Below are 23,112 nucleotides of genomic sequence, written 5' to 3' on the forward strand. Positions count from 1 at the left end.
AGACATCCATGTAAACATTATACCAGAGAAGACATCATGTAAACATTATACCAGAGAAGAAGACATGTAAACATTATACCAGAGAAGAAGACATGTAAACATTATATCAGAGAAGACATCATGAAAACATTATATCAGAGAAGACATCATGTAAACATTATACCAGAGAAGAAGACATGTAAACATTATATCAGAGAAGAAGACATGTAAACATTATATCAGAGAAGACATCATGTAAACATTATATCAGAGAAGAAGACATGTAAACATTATATCAGAGAAGAAGACATGTAAACATTATATCAGAGAAGACATCATGTAAACATTATATCAGAGAAGACATCATGTAAACATTATACCAGAGAAGACATCATGTAAACATTATACCAGAGAAGACATCATGTAAACATTATACCAGAGAAGACATCATGTAAACATTATACCAGAGAAGACATCAATGTAAACATTATACCAGAGAAGACATCATGTAAACATTATATCAGAGAAGACATCATGTAAACATTATATCAGAGAAGAAGACATCAATGTAAAATGAACAACTTCCCACTGTGTAGAGGCCTAGAACAGAGATTGCATGTTAAGCACGGGCAATTTACAGAAGAGCATGCGTTTAACATTTCAATCAGATTGGGATATTGGCGAGGTGATAGGAAAGCTTGACACACCGTATCTGCCAGTGGGTGACCCGCACCCGCCTCCTCTCTTTCTCAATAGGGCACCGAGCTCCAAATGGAACGTGTGTATTTGCCTGTCCTACTGCTACAAATGACAGCATTAACATGGAGAGAGCATCCCCTGATCTTTTGAAGCCGATCCTGTTCATCCTGCCTTTTTGATCACCGTGTCTGTCAGGAGCGAAAAAAAACACACAAGCGAGAGGGAAAGAGGGGTAGATGAATCAAATTTGAGATTGCAGAGACAAGATGGGCTGAGCGTCACGATTCATTCCAATTTATTTCCGGATGTGGTTGTGCTGTCGCTGGCATCGCCTTGTCGAGACTCATCCTGCACCGTTCAGTTGGAGCTTTGTGGGCGGCTATCCAACCGCAGTCTGAATCTACCCGTTTCTCAATCTGTCGATTTAGAATTTTAAACAAATAGCGAAGATATCGGATCCCGCTGTGCACACGAAACGCCATTTCAAAAAACAACATGGATACTCATGTGAAAAGAACTCATGTGAAATGTAGCTAGTAGAGAGAGTCAGAGGCTTGTAAGAATAAATAGGCCTAAACTAATAGCACAGGATAACATAATACCTTTCAATAACGTCTTGTCTGATGTGTGTGTGTGGGGTGTTTCAGGGGATTGGGTACTGTGACAGCAAAACCTTCCAGTTGTACAATGGCCAAACAAAGATGTTTTCTGTGGGGATTTTTATTTGAAAAACCTCCTTCCATTGGTATTGAATACATGTGTGAATGGTGTGTTATCAATGCTTGTCTATACCCCCTTCAAGTAAACCTGTGTCTGTTTGTTTGGTTTTAGTATCCTTGTGAAGACCAAAAGTTCTCAAAGATAGTAAAACAAAGACAATTCAAGTGGGAACATTTCACCGGTCCCCACAAAGAAAAAGGCTCTTTTAGGGTTAGGGTTAGAATTCAGGTTTAGGTGTTGGGGAAAATAGGATCTTCAACGGGAATCAATTGTTTGGTCCCCACTAGGATAGTAAGACAAACATGTGTGTGTGTGTGTAAATGTAATTGCATTTCTGTCACCCAAAATCCTCAATACAATTGAGTGGCTATGTCATAATTAGGTCAATTCTAAGACTTGCCAAGTTAAATAAAGGTTAAATAAAATAAATGTAAAATAAATTCTATGAAAATGAACTATTAAAATAATCTAATTCTATGGCATATACTGCTAATGTCAATATATATGAATGTGCATGATTGTGTGTGTGCATCTGTGTTTGTATTGTAATCAAGTCTGTGGGTGTAGGTTTACATTGTGTGTTTCTATGAATTGTGCCCCACTGAACACAGCCCTGGCTGCTCCTGTCAAAAACCTCTACATGTTGAGCTGGCACACGGAGTCACATGCTGCATCTACAGTATCCCAGCAAAATCAAAATGAACTCCGCTTCATAATAATAAGTTAAAGATACACTATTTGCTGAGGTAAAAAGGTTCTGTATAGCCTCTTTAAATGTGTCATTCCATGTCAAATCAACAAGCCAGTCCAAATCCTTTATTTTTTTTTGTTGCGTGTTCATTTGACATAGAATGGCTCTAGTATGATATCCTTTGGACGGTGGAGGAATCGTGATTTGCAGTCAGGCAAATCCCTGACCTGTGGGGTTGTTGTGCATCTGGGGGTTGTATTGTTGACGGATCTTTTTATCACAAAGAATGTATCACGCGTCGCAGCAATCAATCATGGGGTTGGACACTATATAGATCCTCTGTGTACCCGTGGCCTTTTCCTGTGCTTCACCCCCCCCCCCCCCCCACCTCCCCTCCGATATGACACTGATGAAGGACTGAAGCAGGAACAGGGGTGTGGGGTAACAGCGCTCCTCCGCTGACTCTGTCATCAGTATGAAGCAGTGGTCAGCTTAGCTTTTGATGCATAAACAATTATTTCATTTGTAAAAAAAATTAAAGAAATCCTGCAAGAAGTCACCTTTTGCTCTGTGGAGCTCTATAAAAAAATAATAATTATCAACTTGGATTCTTGGTGCCACGTCACCCTACTTCAACCTTCTAGGTCAAGGGGAACGAACCAGCATCAGTCTACAACTCAAGTATGCTTTAAGTGCCTGTTCGTTGTGGTAGTCGATAATTCATATCGAATGACATGAATTCTCCCAAATTGAAAACTATTTTTAAAAGGATCCCTCATTTCTCAAGGATACCCCATATTGAAAAACTGTGTTTCATTTGAGATGCCTGAATGCATAAGCATGCCATCATACGGTTTGTACAGTTCTGGTGCTAAGACAATATTATTTTCCAATAGTGGTGTTTGACAACAGTATTTCAACATGAAACACTTATTACATTTTATTTAACCTTCAGTTAAGAACAAATTCCTATTTACAATGACTGCCTACACCGTCCAAACCCGGACGCCGCTGATTGTGCACCGCCCTATGGGACTCCAAATCAATGCCGGTTATGATACAGCCTAGATTCGAACCAGAAAGTTTGTAGTGACGCCTCTAGCAGTGCCTTAGTCCGCTGTGCCACTCGGTAACCCATGCAGCGGTGATGAAAATTAAGAGTTGTTACATTTTATTTGATCACCAACACGTATTGAATAGAATATGCATCGTTGTCCATTTATTGGTTACAGGGACAATGCAAAGTAGTCCACGGTACAAGAACACATTACATATCCGTATATATATCTCCATATACTGTATCACAGTCAATGACACATTCATCATACATGGAGCAATACAATTGTTTACGCAAAAAAAAAACATTAAATGAAAAAAAAAAACGCTGTACCTTAAAATATATGAATCAAAACAGACTAGAGGAATTGAACGCATTCAAATAGACATGATATGTTTCTTGGAGGAACAAAAGAAGAGAAACCAGATGAAGACTAAATGGAATATTCTCAGGAATGTGACGGAGGGTTCCGTCCCAAATGGCACTCTAAAGTCCTGGTCAAATGTAGAGCATTATTACAGGAAATAGGATGAGGGACGTAGACAAAGAGAATTGATGTTTTGTGACCTAAGTGCTTAGTTGATTACCCTAAACAGAGAGTAAAACCCTGGAAACTCCCCCACCCTAAAACACAAGGTCTTAAACCAAACCCAGTCTCTGTCGAGGTCACTTTGGAACGATGTCCATATCGGTAACTGTCGATGACGTTGTCTAACTTTGTGGTGAAAATACGCTGACGAGGGGAAAAAAACGTTTGTTGACGTGTGGCTTGATTGAAACATATTATGTGCTAAATGTGTGGCGATTGGTTGAAATGGCAAGCGTTCTTTTTGCACTGTAGTGATGGGTCAGTTTAATAAAAGGAAAACAGATGATTTGACTATTTTATGCAGAAATAGTGTAGTGATTGGTCAACCGACTACAGCACAACACCACCATCAATAGTGTTTGTTTAACTGAGGTGATTTCATGGCTCACCACAACGAGAGATAAGTATAGCTGTTTGGAGGCATGCATCTACACACGTGTTTTACTCTAAACTAACTAAAAAACAACAACAACAAATCAAGGAACATCTCAGTGCCAATGACTAGCGTTCAGTAGTGTCTAAAAATCTATTTTAGAGTTAAACATCAAAGCCTTACTCTATGGGGGGGGGGGGGGGTAACCTCCATACAGTGTAACACCAGCTCAGCTGTGACCGCCGTAATAACATAAAACCAGGAAGTCTCAAGGGGGCTCGTTAATTGCCTAAAATCTGCTGTGTATTCATCAGAGCCATTTCATTGGTCATTTGGCAGAAAGTGTCTCTCTTCCACCCACTGAGGAGCTGCCATGAATACGGGTGAATAAGCAAAGTAATAATAACCAACGCTCTTCTTCGCAACAAACTTAATGACGTTTGTGTGGGTGGGACTAGCAGGTGGGCGGGACTAGAATGTGTTAAAGAAGTGGGAAGGGATGCTATTATTTTTGTTTTTAAACTCTGTTTTGAAGATTGACTGGCTGTGTTCACAATTTAAAAAAAGATAACAGTAAGTTAAAATGTGATTTTTTTTTAAATGTTGAATGTCAAAATGATCTTTCAACACCACTACTCCCTCATCCCTTTATAGCAATAACGCTATAAAAACAAAAAGGCAACGTTCTTTTAAAAACACCTGGGTCCCATTGGCAGGTCCATACTTACTCACCTTCGTTTTATCATAATAAGTTAGGCCACGACGTTAACATCACACCACAAGCAGTGAGAAGCAAATCTCCAGTCCCGTAAAGAGGAACATCTAGAAATGTACACAAGCCAAAGCAAAGGCATTCCCAAAAGGGCAATGGGGGATGTCAATGTTACTACGTCGCATCTTTCTGGATTCCTTTTTTATTCTTTTTTTTGGTTGGTCAGTCCTGAACCCAGAGGGAGCCAATGGGATGGCCATGTGAGGTCAGGAGGTCAATGAAGAGTTAGAGGAGGACGAGAAGCCAGGGCCACCATTCAACGGTCTGTACCTAATGACCCAGCTCCTCTCCTCTTCAAATGGACAAGAGTTCAAGAGTTTCAGGGGAAACTGTCTTTTTTTTTTGTCTCGTTTTTTTTGTTTTTCATGTGTACTGTCGAAGTTCTCAGAAGTTCTGGAGCTCTGGCAGGTTCTTGTAGAGGTCAAGGGAGTCCGGGTTGGAGAAGGCCCCTCGTTGGGTCACCTCCCTCCCAGCGATCACCTGCTTCACAGCCACCTCCACCTTCTTCCCACTGAGGGTGTACTGGACAGACAGACAGATGAGAGAGAGAGACAGAGACAGAGAGAGAGACAGAGAGACAGAGAGAGAGAGACAGAGAGAGCTTAACACACAAGGTCAGGGGACGTATACATGTACCAAGCTTCTCTGAGGAGGAGTGTTGATCTGGGATCAGTTCCCACCCTTTTCCATGTAATCTTATTCATTGTGTTCTAAAAGGCCAAACTGATCGTAAATCATCAGACAGTTTGTGAATACAGCCCCAGGGATGCATAACAGCACTTATGGGCCTTTTTTTTGTGGGAGGTAGGGGGGTGTTTCTATTTGTCCTGGTACACACGTGTACAATAATGGAAATGTGTTAGCATTACTCTCTGCCCATCAACGTCAGGGTTCTTCTTCTTTTATTTAAAAGCTGTCTTTGGGTGCACTCTTTGCTCAGTGTGACTACATGTTCACATTGAAAATGACATCAGAAGAATGTTCTCACAGGAATGTCTCTGGTCTCCAGGAACAGCGCCGGTACGTGGCGTGCGGAGAGGGCTTTCCGGATGGCTCCGCGAATTTTGTGTACCAGCTCCGGGCCGAAGGACTGGTTGGGCGTCATCTTCAGGAACAGGATCACTCTCTCCTCACCGTCCCCATTGTACTGTGGAACGCAAAGGCTGTCGGACACTTCCTCAAAGGCCTCCACTGGAGAGAAGATGAGAACAAAAGCGTACACATTTAGAAAATATCTGACAGATCGGCTGATACTTCCGGATTAGTAGCAGATATCGGCTGATACTTCAGGATTAGTAGCAGATATTTGTTGCGTCCAAAATGGCACCCTATTCCCATAGGCCTCTGGTCAACAGTAGTGCACTACACAGGAAACAGGGTGCTATGTGGGATGTAGCCTAGGCCTGTTAGTATTCATAAGGACAACAAGAACAACACCAGAGAAAGAAGAGAGGACTGTTACATTCCGTCATATCAATGACGACCAGCTAAATGAGACAAAACTGCTGTTACCACAAACCATTGGGGGGTAAGAAAAACCCATAGCTCACCAATGTTGTAGATCTCCGAGCTCCCAAAACGCACGCCGTTGGGGTTCAAAGTTCCATCGCTGTGATCGAGACAAGAATGAGTTGAAGGTAACCGAACAAAACACTATGGTGGCATAGTCGTTTATTGTCTCCTGAGGTAATTAGTAAGTGTGTCGGAATGAGCCAACGGCTGTATTCGAAGAGCATCAAAATGTGTGATGCATTGTGGGGTAAATTGTGACAGACTGTCTGATTGACAAATAACAACGAGTAGTTAGGCCCATGTATGGTGTAAGGGGATTTGTAGATCAGTCAGTTGGCTGTAGTGTGGAACAAGATCGATGACTCACCTTCTGCCAAGCATGACAATTCCTCCTGTCTTTGGGTTGATTTTACAGTAGTCACCGTGGGCCCAAACACCTGCAGAGGAGCATGCATGTTAGTAAACCGAGACGGATATTGATCATGTTCAGACTACTTTAAAATGGAAATAGCCCTCAATGGTGCTGTACATGCCATCACAGAAGCAGCCATTGCAAAGATAGGAGAAGAGCTCTCTAGTACATCTCTATGGGCCGGGCTGCCCTGGAAAGGAAAAGCTGTCTATCCATCTCTAATTTATTTTATTTTTTATTTCACCTATATTTAACCAGGTAGGTTAGTTGGGAACAAGTTCTCATTTACAACTGTGACCTGACTAAGATAAAGCAAAGCAGTGCGACAAACAACACAGAGTGACACATGGGATAAACAAACGTACAGTCAAAAACACAATAGAAAAGTCTATATACAGTGTGTGCAAATGATGTAAGATTAGGGAGGTAAGGCAATAAATAGGCCATAGTGGCGAAATAATTACAATTTAGCAATTAAACATGGACAGGACTGACCTGGAAAGGAGAAGCTCCATCTCTAATGGACTGACCTGGGAAGGAGAAGCTCCATCTCTAATGGACTGACCTGGGAAGGAGAAGCTCCATCTCTAATGGACTGACCTGGGAAGGAGAAGCTCCATCTCTAATGGACTGACCTGGGAAGGAGAAGCTCCATCTCTAATGGACTGACCTGGGAAGGAGAAGCTCCATCTCTAATAGACTGACCTGGGAAGGAGAAGCTCCATCTCTAATAGACTGACCTGGGAAGGAGAAGCTACCTCTCTAATGGACTGACCTGGGAAGGAGAAGCTATCTCTCTAATGGACTGACCTGGGAAGGAGAAGCTATCTCTCTAATGGACTGACCTGGGAAGGAGAAGCTCCATCTCTAATGGACTGACCTAGGAAGGAGAAGCTCCATCTCTAATGGACTGACCTGGGAAGGAGAAGCTCCATCTCTAATGGACTGACCTGGGAAGGAGAAGCTCCATCTAATGGACTGACCTGGGAAGGAGAAGCTCCATCTCTAATGGACTGACCTGGGAAGGAGAAGCTCCATCTCTAATGGACTGACCTGGGAAGGAAGAGAAGTAAGCCTTGTGGTATTTGCTCCCATTCTCGTCATTCCAGAAGTGGGTGGGCTGACAGGGGATTGGTTTCAGACACACCAGCTCTCCACTCTCCCCCCACACTGGCTTTCCTGAGGAAGGGAAACACACATGTGTCATCAAGCACGTCCTACAGTGGGGATATCATTTACAAATGACACAAGGTGAATTACCATATAGAGCAGGGATCCCCAACTGGCGGTTTGTGCGCCAAATATGGCCCGCGGGTGATTTATTGAACCCTTCAAACACCAGCTACAAGTGATTTTAACTTTGGAAATCTGTTCCAAAGTATTCCCATGCATAATAAAGACATACAGTACAGTGTGTGATCCATACAAATGTACGCAAGGTTTGAAACTATTATGTTTTAGAAAAATATTATATCCGTTTGGGATTCTTGTGGTAATTACTTTCCAGACCCCTGACCATCTGCTCAATGAATAAATAAATAGGCCTGTGACTGAATCTAGTTGACCAACAACACTCACCGTCACAGCTCCAGGCCTCCACAGCCATGCCCAGGTTCCGGGTCTGAATCTCTCCTCTGTACACGGGGACCGTCACGTTCTGGCCCATAAAGCAGGACACAATGTCTGTTCCACCTTTACACAAATAAAATACATTTTTATTTCTTTCACGTTGGATGATCAACGTAGCTAATACGTTACATTTTTTTATTTTATTTTATTTAACCTTTATTTAACCAGGTAGGTTAGTTGAGAACAAGTTCTCATATGCAACTGCGACCTGGCCAAGATAAAGCAAAGCAGTTCGACACATAGAACAGAGTTACACATGGAATAAAGAAAACATACAGTCAATAATACAATAGAAAAAGTTTATATACAGCATGTGCAAATGAGGTAGGATAAGGGAGGTAAGGCAATAAATAGGCCATGGTGGCGAAGTAATTACAATCTAACAATTAAACACTGGAATGGTAGACGTGCAGAAGATGTTATGTGCAAGTAGAGATACTGGGGTGCAAAGGAGCAAAATATATAAATAAATACAGTATGGGAATGAGGTAGTTGGATGGGCTATTTACAGATGGGCTATGTACAGGTGCATTTATCTGTGAGCTTCTCTGACAGCTGGTGCTTAAAGCTAGTGAGGGAGATATGGGTCTCCAGCTTCAGTGATTGTTTCAGTTCGTTCCAGTCATTGGCGGCAGAGAACTGGAAGGAAAGGCGGCCAAAGGAAGAATTGGCTTTGGGGATTGACCAGTGAGATATACCTGCTGGGGAGCGTGCTACGGGTGGGTGCGGCTATGGTGACCAGTGAGCTGAGATAAGGTGGGGCTTTACCTAGCAGAGACCTGTAGATGACTTGTGGGTTTGGCGATGAGTATGAAGCAAGGGCCAGCCAACGAGAGCGTACAGGTCGCAGTGGTGGGTAGTATATTGGGCTTTGGTGACAAAACGTATGGCACTGTGATAAATTACATCCAATTTGTTGAGTAGAGTGTTGGAGGCTATTTTATCGATGACATCGCCGAAGTCGAGGATCGGTAGTATGGTCAGTTTTACGAGGGTATGTTTGGCAGCATGAGTGAAGGATGCTTTGTTGCGAAATAGGAAGCCGATTCTAGATTTAATTTTGGATTGGAGATGCTTAATATGAGTCTGGAAGGAGAGTTTACAGTCTAACCAGACACCTAGGTATTTTTAGTTTTCCACATATTCTAAGTCAGAACCATCCAGAGTAGTGATGCTGGACGGGCGGACAGGTGCGGGCAGCGATCGGTTGAAGAGCATGCATTTAGTTTTACTTGCATTTAAGAGCAGTTGGAGGCCACGGAAGGAGTTGTATGGCATTGAAGCTCGTCTAGTTAACACAGTGTCCAAAGAAGGGCCAGAAGTATACAGAATGGTGTCGTCTGCGTAGAGGTGGATCAGAGAATCACCAGCAGCGAGAGCGACATCATTGATGTATACAGAGAAGAGAGTCGGCCCGAGAATTGAACCCTGTGGAACCCCCATAGAGACTGCAAGAGATCCGGACAACAGGCCCTCCGATTTGACACACTGAACTCTATCAGAGAAGTTGTTGGTGAACCAGGCGGGGCAATCATTTGAGAAACCAAGGCTGTTGAGTCTGCCAATAAGAATGTGGTGATTGACAGAGTCGAAAGCCTTGGCCAGGTCGATGATTACGGCTGCACAGTAATGTCTCTTATCGATGGCGGTTATGATATCGTTTAGGACCTTGAGCGTGGCTGAGGTGCACCCATGACCAGCTCTGAAACCAGATTGCATAGCGGAGAAGGTACGGTGGGATTAGAAATGGTCGGCAATCTATTTGTTAACTTGGCTTTCGAAGACCTTAGAAAGGCAGGGTAGGATAGATATAGGTCTGTAGCAGTTTGGGTCTAGAGTGTCTCCCCCTTTGAAGAGGGGGATGACCGCGGAAGCTTTCCAATCTTTGGGAATCTCAGACTAAACGAAAGAGGTCGAACAGGCTAGTAATAGGGGTTGCAACAATTTCGGCAGATTACTTTAGAATGAGAGGGTCCAGATTGTCTAACCCGGCTGATTTGTTGGGGTCCAGATTTTGCAGCTCTTTCAGAACATCAGCTATCTGGATTTGGGTGAAGGAGGAATGGGGGAGGCTTGGGCAAGTTGCTGTGGGGAGTGCAGGGCTGTTGACCAGGGTAGGGGTAGCCAGGTGGAAAGCATGGTCAGCTGTAGAAAAATGCTTATTGAAATTCTCAATTATAGTGGATTTATCAGTGGTGACAGTGTTTCCTAGCCTCAGTGCAGTGGGCAGCTGGGAGGAGGTGCTCTTATTCTCCATGGACTTTACAGTGTCCCAGAACTTTTTAAAGTTTGTGCTACAGGATGCAAGTTTCTGCTTGAAAAAGCTAGCATTAGCTTTCCTAACTGCCTGTGTATATTGGTTCCTAACTTCCCTGAAAAGTTGCAAATCACGGGGGCTATTCGTTGCTAATGCAGAACGCCACAGGATGTTTTTGTGCTGGTCAAGGGCAATCAGGTCTGGAGAGAACCAAGGGCTATATCTGTTCCTGGTTCTACATTTTTTTGAATGGGGCATGCTTATTTAAGATGGTGAGGAAGGAACTTTTAAAGAGTAACCAGGCATCCTCTACTGACGGGATGAGGTCAATATCCTTCCAGGAATCCCGGACCAGGTCGATTAGAAAGGCCTGCTCGCTGAAGTGTTTTAGGGAGCATTTGACAGTGATGAGGGGTGTAGTGATCAACGTAGCTAATACGGTCATGGTTAGGTGTAGTGAATTCAGTAAGGTGATGTGCAGTGTGATAGTATTGTAAAGTGTGATATGGTGTGGGATGGTGTTGTGGTGCAGGCTTGTTATTCTACAGTAGTACAGTTACGCAACATGGAGCCAATCTACGGTACATCGAGTCTATTCCCACCCCCTCTTTTTATTTGTGGGTGATACCTCTCTCTATCCACCTCTTAAATCTGCTGTTTCTGACAGATGTTCTATTCATCTCTCCTCCCACCTATCCATTCATCCATCCATCCAGCCACCTATCAGTCACTCCGTCGCATCCCCAAATTCTGCCTGGCTCTTTAGTCGAGCTTAATTGGGTCCGTGGGGAGAATGCCATGCCTGCCTCTCAGTTTAGGCACACTTCAGTATCACTACAGCAGCCAGTCACAATTGTTTTGTTCTCCTCCCCCCACATTCCTGACATCCTTATTGGTTACCTCTTACTCTCATGAATATTCAAGTTTTTGCAGAGAAACTTTGAACATCCTCTGGTGCTCTTTAAAGTCAGAGGGGTTTGTTCCGTTCCAAAAATAAACTCCCTGTTGAGGAGTGGCACCCAGCGAGCGCCCATACACACACAAACTACACAGGAAACCAGGGCAGAGAAATAACAGACACCAGGAACCAGATCTGATCAGGAGAGCAGCAGCAAGAGGTGGGAGACAAAGAAAGAAGAGAATGGGATGGAGACTATGAAAACACAGAGAAAGAGAGAACACAAATTACAATGTTCTATACTTTAACATCATCCTCGCTCTGGCATCTTCCCCAATATTTGGAACCAAGGACTGATCACCCCAAGCCACAAAATTAGAGACAAATTTGACTCCAATAACGACATGTCAACAGCAACCTTGGGATAATTCTCTGAATTATCATTAACAGCAGACTCAGTACATTTCCTCAGCGAAAAACAATGTACTGAGCAAATGTCAAATGGGCTTTTTACCAAATTACCGTACGACAGACCATGTATTCACCCTGCACACCCTAATTGACAAACAAACAAACCAAAACAAAGGCAAAGTCTCCTCATGCGGTTAAAATTGGCAAAGGATACACACATTTCTTTCCACGGGGCAGAGGATAAGACAGGGCTGGGGATAAGACAGGGCTGGGGATAAGACAGGGCTGGGGATAAGACAGGGCTGGGGATAAGACAGGGCTGCAGCTGTAAAATGTCTACTGTTTGCTGATGATCTGGTGCTTCTGTCACCAACCAAGGAGGGCCTACAGCAGCACCTGGATATTCTGCACAGATTCTGCCAGACCTGGGCCCTGACAGACCTGGGCCCTGACAGACCTGGGCCCTGACAGACCTGGGCCCTGACAGACCTGGGCCCTGACAGAAAATCTCAGTAAGACAAAAATAATGGTGTTCAAAAAAAGGTCCAGTTGCCAGGACCCACAAATACAAATTCCATCTAGACATCGTTGCCCTAGAGCACACAAAAAAACGATACATACCTCGGCCTAAACATCAGCGCCGCAGGTAACTTCCACAAAGCTGTGAACGATCTGAGACAAAGCAAGAAGGGCCTTCTACGCCATCAAAAGGAACATAAAATTCAACATAACAATTAGGATCTGGCTAAAAATACTTGAATCAGTCATAGAGCCCATTGCCCTTTATGGTTGTGAGGTCTGGGGTCCACCCACCAACAAAGAATTTACAAAATGGGCCAAACACTAAATTGAGAGACCGCATACAGAATTCTGCAAATAATATCCTCTGTGTACAACGTAAAACACCAAATAATGCAGGCAGAGCAGAATAAGGGCAATACCCGCTAATGATCAAAATCCTGATTAGAGCTGTTAAATTCTACACAACCACCTAAAAAGGAAACGATTCCCAAACCTTCCATAACAAATAGAGAAATGAACCTGGAGAAGTCCACTAAGCAAGCTGGTGCTCTGTTAACAAACCCCACAGAGCACTAGGACACCAACACAATTAGACACAACCAAATCATGAGAAAACAAAAAGATAATTACTTGACACATTGGAAAGAATTTACAAAAAAAGAAGAGCAAACTAGATTGCTATTTGGCCCTAAACAGAGAGTACACAGTGGCAGAATACCTGACCACTGTGACTGACCCAAACTTAAGGAAAGCTTTGACTATGTACAGACTCAGTGAGCATAGCCTTGCTATTGAGAAAGGCCGCTGTAGGCAGACCTGGCTCTCAAGAGAAGACAGGCTAAGACACTGCATTGTGTCCCACCACCTGCCAACCCCTCTTTTTACGCTTCTGCTACTCTCTGTTCATCATATATGTATAGTCACCTTAACCATATCTACATGTACATACTACCTCAATAAGCCTGACTAACAGGTGTCTGTATATAGCCTTGCTACTCTTTTTTCAAATGTATTTTTACTGTTGTTTTATTTCTTTACTTACACACACCTTTTTTCCCCCCAAACCATTGGTTAGAGCCTGTAAGTAATACCTGTTGTATTTGGCGCACGTGACAAATAAACTTTGATTTGATACTTTGATATGTGCACACTGTCCACAAAATTAAATGGAAACAGAGCTGCATTTCGAACCTCATGCCTTCCTAACCAAATGTATGACCATATTAGAGACACATATTTCCATCAGATTACACAGTCCAACAAAGAATTCCAAAACAAATCCAATTTTGATTAACTCCCATATCTATTGGGTGAAAAAACAGTGTGCCATCACAGCAGCAAGATCTATGACCTGTTGCCACAAGGGCAACCAGTGAAGAACAAACACCATTGTAAATACAACCCATATTTATATATATAAATATGAGAGACAGAGAGACAACGAGACAGAGCGGGAGACAGAGCGGGAGACACACACATATGGGGGGAGCAGTAGAGGAGAGAAGGGGTCATATGGCAGTCAGGTGGAAGGATAGAGTTGGGAGTCTTAGCCGTGAATGTGTTAGTCTACAGGGGTCCGGCTAGCAGGGGGACAGGAGGAAGTGAACACTGCACACATATGCTCAGGCAGACCCCTGTCAGCAGCCTGTAGGGGTGGCCTCCCCGTGGTCCTGGCTGCTGAAAGGTTGACTGAATCAGGCACTGCTGTCCTATGCTAAGACCCATGCACACACATACAGTCGTGGCCAAAAGTTGAGAATGACACAAATATTCATTTCCACAAAGTTTGCTGCGTCAGTGTCTTTAGATATTTTTGGCAGATGTTACTATGGAATACTGAAGTTTTTATTGACAATTACATGAAGTTGATGCAGAGTCAATATTTGCAGTGTTGACCTTTCCTTTTCAAGACCTCTGCAATCCGCCCTCCCATGCTGTCAATTAACTTCTGGGCCACATCCTGACTGATGGCAGCCCATTCTTGCATAATCAATGCTTGCAGTTTGTCAGAATGGGTTTTTGTTTGTCCACCTGCCTCTTGAGGATTGACCACAAGTTCTCAATGGGATTAAGGTCTGGGGAGTTTCCTGGCCATGGATCCATGTTCCCTGAGCCACTTTGTTATCACTTTGCCTTATGGCAAGGTGCTCCATCATGCTGGAAAAGGCATTGTTCGTCACCAAACTGTTTCTGGATGGTTAGGAGAAGTTGCTCTCGGAGGATGTGTTTGTACCATTCTTTATTCATGGCTGTGTTCTGAGGTAAAATTGTGAGTGAGCCCATTCCCTTGGCTGAGAAGCAACCCCACACATGAATGGTCTCAGGATGCTTTAGCGCTCACCTTGTCTTCTCCGGACAAGTTTTTTTCAGATGCCCAAAACAATCGGAAAGGGGATTTCAGAGAAAATGACTTTACCCCAGTCCTCAGCAGTCCAATCCCTGTGCCTTTTGCATAATATCAGTCTGTCCCTGATGTTTTTCCTAGGGAGAAGTGGCTTCTTTGCTGCCCTTCTTGACACCAGGCCATCCTCCAAAAGTCTTCGCCTCACTGTGCGTGCAGATTCACTCACACCTGCCTGCTGCCATTCCTGAGCAACCTCTGTACTGGTGGTGCCCCGATCCCGCAGCTGAATCAACTTTAAGAGACAGTCCAGGCGCTTGCTGGACTTTCTTGGGTGTCCTGAAGCCTTCTTCACAACAATTGAACCGGTCTCCTTTAAGTTGTTGATGATTTAGGTGGAATCTTACTGGCAGCAATATCCTTGCCTGTGAAGCCCTTTTTGTGCAAAGCAATGATAACGACACGTGTCTCCTTGCAGGTAACCATGGCTGACAGAAGAAGAACAATGATTCCAAGCACCACCCTCCTTTTGAAGCTTCCAGTCTGTTATTCAAACTCAAATCAGCATGACAGAGTGATCTCCAGCCTTGTCCTCGTCAACACTCACACCTGTGTTATCGAGAGAATCACTGACATGAGGTCAGCTGGTCCTTTTGTGGCTGGGCTGAAATGCAGTGGAAATGTTTTTTAGGGATTCAGTTAATTTGTATGGGAGGGACTGCAATTAATTGCAATTCATCTGATCACTCTTCATAACATTCTGGAGTATATGCAAATTGCCATCATACAAACTGAGGCAGCAGACTTTGTGAAAATGTATATTTGTGTCATTCTCAAAACTTTTGGCCACGACTGTACTCAGCAAAAAAAAGAAACGTCCTCACTGTCAACTGCGTTTATTATCAGCAAACAAGATTTAACAACTGAGACAAACTGAACAAGTTCCAAAGACATGTGACTATCAGAAATTGAATAATGTGTTCATGAACAAAGGGGGGGTCAAAAGTAACAGTCAGTATCTGTGGTGGCCACCAGGTGCATTAAGTACTGCAGTGCATCTCCTCCTCATGGACTACACCAGATTTGCCAGTTCTTGCTGGGAGGTGTTACCCCACTCTTTCACCAAGGCACCTGCAAGTTCCCGTTTCTGGGGGGTTCCCGTTTCTGGAAGATCCGGGCTCTTCGCTGGCAATGGCAGAACACTGACATTCCTGTCTTGCAGGAAATCACGCACAGAACGAGCAGTATGGCTGGTGGCATTGTCATGTCAGGATGAGCCTGCAGGAAGGGTACCACATGAGGGAGGAGGATGTCTTCCCTGTAACGCACAGCATTAAGATTTCCTGCAATGACAACAAGCTCAGTCCGATGATGCTGTGACACCACCCCAGACCATGACGGACCCTCCACCTCGATCCCGCTCCAGAGTACAGGCCTCGGTGTAACGCTCATTCCTTCGACGATAAACGTGAATCTGACCATCACCCCTAGGGAGACAAAACTGCGACTCGTCAGTGAAGAGCACTTTTTGCCAGTCCTGTCTGGTCCAGCAACGGTGGGTTTGTGCCCATATGCGACGCTGTTGCCGGTGATGTCTGGTGAGGACCTGCCTTACAACAGGCCTACAAGCCCTCAGGCCAGCCTCTCTTAGCCTACTGCGGACAGTCTGAACACTGATGGAGGGATTGTGCGTTCCTAGTGTAACTCGGGCAGCTGTTGTTGCCATCCTGTACCTGTCCCGCAGGTGTGATGTCCGGCTGTACCGATCCTGTGCAGGTGTTGTTACACATGGTCTGCCACTGCGAGGACGATCAGCTGTCCGTCCTGTCTCCCTGTAGCGCTGTCTTAGGCGTATCACAGTACAGACATTGCAATTTATTGCCCTGGCCACATCTGCAGTCCTCATGCCTCCTTGCAGCATGCCTAAGGCACGTTCACGCAGATGAGCAGGGACCCTGGGCATCTTTCTTTTGGTGTATTTCAGAGTCAGTAGAAAGGCCTCTTTAGTGTCCTAAGTTTTCATAACTGACCATAATTGCCTACCGTCTGTAAGCTGTTTGTCTTAACGACCGTTCCACAGTTGTATGTTCATTAATTGTTTATGGTTCATTGAACAAGCATGGGAAACAGTGTTTAAACCCTTTACAATGAAGATCTGTGAAGTTATTTGGATTTTTACGAATTATCTTTGAAAGACAGGGTCCTGAAAAAAGGACGTTTCTTTTTTTTGCTGAGTTTACATGCGCAGACAGACAGAAACAGACAGACGCAGACAGAGAGACAGACACCAGAGTAGGTATTTAACCAGGACTTAGGGCAAGAATCCACTGGAAAAGGTCACACACACACACACACACACTATATAAAACATACGTTCACATTATATAAACACACTATATAAAACATACGTTCAGATTATATAAACACACTATATAAAACAGTGTATTCGGAAAGTATTCAGACCTCTTGATTCTTTCTGTATTTTCTTACATTACAGCCTTATTCTACAATGGATTGAATTAATTTTTCCCCTCATCAATCTACACACAATACCCCATTTCTGCAAATGTATTAAAAATAAAAAACAGAAATACCTTATTTACATAAGTATTTTGACCCTTTGCTATGAGACTTCAAATTTAGCTCAGGTGCATCCTGTTTTCAAGAACCCCATGGTCACTTTGACAGAGCACCAGAGTTCCTCTGTGGCGATGGGAGAACCTTCCAGAATGACAACCATCTCTGCAGCACTCCACCAATCAGGCCTTTATTGTAGAGTGGCCAGATGGAACCCACTCCTTAGTAAAAGGAACATGACAGCCCACTTAGAGTTAGATGCCTTTACGCAAAAGGACTCTGACCATGAGAAACAAGATTCTCTGGTCTGATGAAACCAAGATTGAACTCTTTGGCCTGAATGCCAAGCGTCACGTCTGGAGAAAACCTGGCACCATCCCTACGGTGAAGCATGGTGGTGGCAGCATCATGCTGTGGGGATGTTTCTCAGCGGCAGGGACTGGGAGACTAGTCCGGATTGAGGGAAAGATGAATGGAGCAAAGTACAGAAAGATCCTTGATGAAAACCTGCTCCAGAGCGCCCAGGACCTCAGACTGGGGCGAAGGTTCCCCTTCCAACAGGACAATGACGCTAAGCACAAAAACAAGACAACGCAGGAGTGACTTTGGGACAAGTTTCTGAATTTCCTTGAGTGGCTCAGCCAGAGCCTGGACTTGAACCAGATCGAACATCTCGAGACCTGAAAATAGCTGTGCCGCAACACTCCCCATCCAACCTGACAGAGCTTGAGAGGATCTACAGAGAAGAAATGGGAGAAACTCCCCAAACACAGGTGTGCCAAGCTTGTAGAATCATACCCAAGAAGACTGGAGGCTGTAATCGCTGCCAAAGGTGCTTCAACAAAGTTCTGAGTAAAGGGTCTGAATACTTACGCAAATGTGATTTCATTTTGTTATTAGCAAAAAAATTTACAATCCTGGTTTTTGCTTTGTCATTATGGAGTATTGTGTGTAGACTGATGAGGAAAAACAATGAATCCAATTTTAGAATAAGGATGTAACGTAACAGCATTCGGAAAAAGCCAAGGGGTCTGAACACTTCCCGAATGCATTGTACGTTCACATTATAAAGACACACATAGCCATGCATTCAGTCACACACAAGATTCCTCCGTCTGCTTTGCTTGTGTTCCTTTCAGGCAGCAGACACTTGCGCCTGCGGCAGCTGACATTTCAATGGAAGACACATGGCGTCCACTGCCACGAAACGTCGCTCAAATCCATCTTGTAAATGTTAAGTGCCGAGTGGTGCTATGGGTGTCAGAGACTTCTCTGAAAGCCCGTCTGTCAACCGAGCACAAAGCACTGTAGAATGCTGAACCTTTCTCTACTGAAGAAATACTCCCACCACCACCAATGACAGATGCATCCTAAATTGTACTATTACCTACATATTGCGCTACTTTTCCACCAGAACCTTATGGCCATGTGATCCTATGGGGCCTGGTCTAAAGTACTGCACTATATAGGGAATAGCATGTCATTTGTGATGCAGCCAGACTCCTGGAACAGGGCTCACACCCACACTCATTTACAGTAATGTTCCTGGAACAGGGCTCACACCCACACTCATTTACAGTAATGTTCCTGGAACAGGGCTCACACCCACACTCATTTACAGTAATGTTCCTGGAACAGGGCTCACACCCACACTCATTTACAGTAATGTTCCTGGAACAGGGCTCACACCCACACTCATTTACAGTAATGTCAAGGCTTAGATGGAAGTGTGGTAGAAAAAAACTATACACTAACTCACTGGTAGGGTACATGGCAGTTTATAACAGGCCAGTCGGTTGTACAGATCTGCAACCGGATTGCCAAATTGTGCCACTTGAAGACTGGAGTCTTTGGGTCCTGGCTGCCTTGAGAAGAAACTTTTTCTAAAGACAGAACTAATCTTGCAGGAAGTTGTTCCCACTGTCAAGATGCACACGGTGGACTTGAGTGGCAGCAGCTTCAAGTGATAATGTTATTTTAGGAGTGCTGTTGAGCGGATCAGACGTGCCCAACGGCATAGCTTACTGTGGTAATTCTCCTTCCTTTGTGCCCGCCGCCCCCGATGGGAAAGTGACACAGACAGCATGCATACAGGGACATCACACGGTGTCGTTTCCTTCAAGAGTGAATGATTGAGTCGTGGACTCCACCTGACCTCAGATACACACCTGCCGCTTTTATAGGGTGCAACGTCCAATTAAAAAAGAGAATCTTCTAGATAAATAGGCTGCATGTTCCTTTACCGGCAAACATAATGCCATTACAGTGTATTGAGTCGCGAGCGCACCTGTGTGATTTGTTCAGAGACGGTAGGCTAGTGGTAAGGATGATCCCATATATAATACTCCCCAACGGAGACCGGGGGTTCAAGAACCTCAATCCACCAGTCCCACCGTTCCTCCCACCTGCCTCTCTCTCCCTCCCTCCCCCTCTGTTTCGTACCGTGTCAAATGTAAAAGATATGAGTGTGAGTGGTCAGCTGCTTTGTGTTGTACTGTGTCATGCCGTGTGGGTCTCACCTGAGATGGAGCCCAGCAAGACGTTGTTCTTGATGCAGCGGTATACGTACTCATAGCTCTGGGGCTTCAGGGGAGAGCCCGTGGACAGGATGGTGTGCAGGGTCTGCAGCGCGTGTGTGTTCGCTGCAACGAAAGAAAAAGGAGAGAGACATGAGACGTCAGACCAGTACTCAAGAGGGGAGTCAAGCCTTTTAATCTCTAGGACACTTCATGAATATGGGCCCAGATCTCTCAGAGACATCTAGAGGGATCTGAACAGGGCAAGAGGGGGACGGCGTCCACACAGAAGTTGGGCGATGTGCCAGTGTTCCCCGCTGGGCTGGTTGGGAGGGGTGTACCTCCCAGATCTGAGTCCACCACAGGAGTCGCCACACCCCACCAGGCCACCAGGTGTCAGTCAAAAATGTCAACCCAGGCACAGGACCTCCGGAGGGGCCAGGAAGCATCCCCCATCCCCTAAAATATCAGCGACTCACCAGGAGCATATGCCAACACACCAACTCCCCACTGAGATAGCCACTAGGCCTATAGACACACACACACACACACACACACACACACACACACACACACACAGAATGAATAAAGATGGGGTTGTGATTATAACAGTGGGTTGGGACTTGTGGAGCCCCTAGAGCCGACTGCAGAATACATCTACGCTATTAAAGCTCATCTGCATGTTTAAACGAGCGAGGAGGAGAGATGGCCCTCTCCACTAATTTAGTTCATCATCATTCCTCTTCAACGCACTCACCCAGCATCTGAAGAGCAGAGAGGAGTTTTAAATGATTGAAAGCTTGGGGAGGTGACAAGGAGCGCCGACCGTGCTTTTAACAAGCATCCCACTGGGCCACACTCAGGCTGAGGCCTCTAAGGGCTACAGGTAACCGTCAAAAATAATGGAAGCCTGTAAGTAAACGAGGGATACAAAGTACAGTATATTTGAAAGCAGGTGCATCCACACAGGTGTGGTTCCTGAGTTAATTAAGCAGTTAACATCCCATCATGCTTAGGTTCAAGTCTAAAAATGCTGGGCAGGCCATTAGTTTGTCTACCATGGCCATGCCCCCATAGGATGACGATGCCCCCATCCACAGGGCACGAGTGGTCACTGAATGGTTTGATGAGCATGAAGATGTCAGCCATACGCCATAATTCTCAGTCTCCAGATCTCAGTCCAATGTTCTGGCTTGTGGTGACCCAACGCCCTATTAAAGACTCTTTATATGGGCATTTCCTTTTGTTCTGGCGGTTACCTGTAGACGGTATGGGTTCAGACGCGCTGCTATACTGGATGTCATTTAGCAGCAGTTTGGAACTCGTGACCCTGCAGTTGTCAGCGCCGTGCTTTACCAACGGAGTCGCACAAAACCATTGCTATATACCTGTACACTAGTCTTGCGGGTCTCCGTCTGTCTACTCACCAGGCTTTAGATCTCTCTCCTCCAGAACAGCCAGCCATTTTGCTCCGGTCCCAAAAATAGTGATGCTAAAGAAGAGAAAAACAAAAAAGGTGTGTGAAATAAGGCACAAAGGATAAGACGTGGTAACAAGACAAAGGATAATAAGACGAAGAAGGGCATAAGACACAAAGGAGTGGATAATAAGAACATAAAGGATAATAAGACAAATGCTAAGACACTCAAAATCAAATCAAATGTATTGGTCACATACACGTGTTCAGCAGATGTTATTGCGGGTGTTGCGGAATGCTTATGTTTCTAGCTCCGACAGTGTAGTAATATCTAACAGTTTCACAACATACATAGGTGTACGTGTATGTTGGGTGTAAGGAATGGATTAAGAATATGTATACATATATGTCAGAGCGGCATTGGACTAAGATAGTGGCATAGTATATAATACACTATATACATATGAGATGGGGGATGCAATATTTACACACAATTAAAGTGACTAAGATACCGTAGAATAGTATAGAGTACAGTTTATACATATGAGATGAGTAATGCAAGATACGGAGACATTATTAAAGTGGCTAGTGATTAATTTCTAAGTGGCCAGTGATTCCTAATCGATGTCTATAGGCAGCCGCCTTTGATGTGCTGGAGATGGCTGTTTAACAGTCTTCTTTAGCATCACTATGGCCTTGAGATAGAAGCTGTTTTTCAGTCTCTTGGTGCCAGCTTTGATGCACCTGTACTGACCTCACCTTCTGGATGATAGCGGGGTGAACAGGCAGTGTCTCCGGTGGTTAATGTCCTTGATGATCTTTTTGGCCTTTCTATGGCATTGAGTGCTATAGGTGTCCAGGAGGGTGGGAAGTTTTCCCCCGGTAATGCGTTGGGGAGACCGCACCACCCTCTGGAGAGCTTTGCGGTTGTGGGCGGTGCAGTTGCTGTACCAGGCGGTGATACAGCCTGACAGGATGCTCTCAATTGTGCATCTGTAAAAGTTTGTGAGGGTTTTAGGTGCCAAGCCAAATTTCTTCACCACACTATCTGTGTGGATGGACCATTTCAGTTTGTCAGTGATGTGTACACCAAGGAACTTGAAGCTTTCCACATTCTCCACTGCGTTCCCATCGATGTGGATAGGGGGGTGCTCCCTCTGCGGTTTCCTGAAGTCCACGAGCATCTCCTTTGTTTTGTTGACGTTGAGTGAGAGGTTCTTTTCCTGGCACCATACTCCCAGAGCCCTCACCTCCTCCCTGTAGGCTGTCTCATCGTTGTTGGTAATCAAGCCTACTACTGTTGTGTCGTCTGAAAACTTGATGATTGAGTTGAAGGCGTGCGTGGCCACGCAGTCATGGGTGATAAGGGAGTACAGGAGGGGGCTGAGAACGCACCCTTATGGGGACCCAGTGTTCAGGGTCAGCGAAGAGGTGTTCTTTCCTACCTTCACCACCTCGGGGCGACCCGTCAGGAAGTCCAGGAACCAGTTGCACAGGGCAGGATTCAGATCCAGGGCCTCGAGATTGATGATGAGCTTGGAGGGAACTATGGTGTTGAATGCTGAGCTATAGTCAATGAACAGCATTCTTACATTGGTATTCCTCTTGTCCAGATCGGACAGGGCAGTGTGGTGGCGATTGCATCATCTGTGCATCTATTGGGGCGGTAAGCAAATTGAAGTGTGTCAAGTAAGGTGGAGGTGATATGATCCTTGACTAGTCTCTCAAAGCACTTCAGGA

General features: G+C 44.7%; 1 protein-coding gene across 1 annotated transcript in view; it reads right to left on the reverse strand.

The window, feature by feature from the left end:
• Positions 1–3,243: 3,243 nt before the first annotated feature.
• aacs (acetoacetyl-CoA synthetase) overlaps positions 3,244–23,112 on the reverse strand; it is a 59,091-nt gene continuing 39,222 nt past the window's right edge. The window contains exons 11-18 of the mRNA XM_055918681.1: positions 21,383–21,447; positions 19,959–20,081; positions 8,383–8,496; positions 7,858–7,983; positions 6,760–6,829; positions 6,431–6,489; positions 5,869–6,071; positions 3,244–5,402 (exon numbers count right to left, since the gene is read on the reverse strand). Of these exons, the coding sequence (XP_055774656.1) occupies positions 5,265–5,402; positions 5,869–6,071; positions 6,431–6,489; positions 6,760–6,829; positions 7,858–7,983; positions 8,383–8,496; positions 19,959–20,081; positions 21,383–21,447 (898 nt within the window). The 3' untranslated portion in view covers positions 3,244–5,264. The remainder of the gene's footprint in view (positions 5,403–5,868; positions 6,072–6,430; positions 6,490–6,759; positions 6,830–7,857; positions 7,984–8,382; positions 8,497–19,958; positions 20,082–21,382; positions 21,448–23,112) is intronic.

This window comes from Salvelinus fontinalis, chromosome 4 (genome assembly GCF_029448725.1).
Source record: "Salvelinus fontinalis isolate EN_2023a chromosome 4, ASM2944872v1, whole genome shotgun sequence".
NCBI classification, from domain to species: domain Eukaryota; kingdom Metazoa; phylum Chordata; class Actinopteri; order Salmoniformes; family Salmonidae; genus Salvelinus; species Salvelinus fontinalis.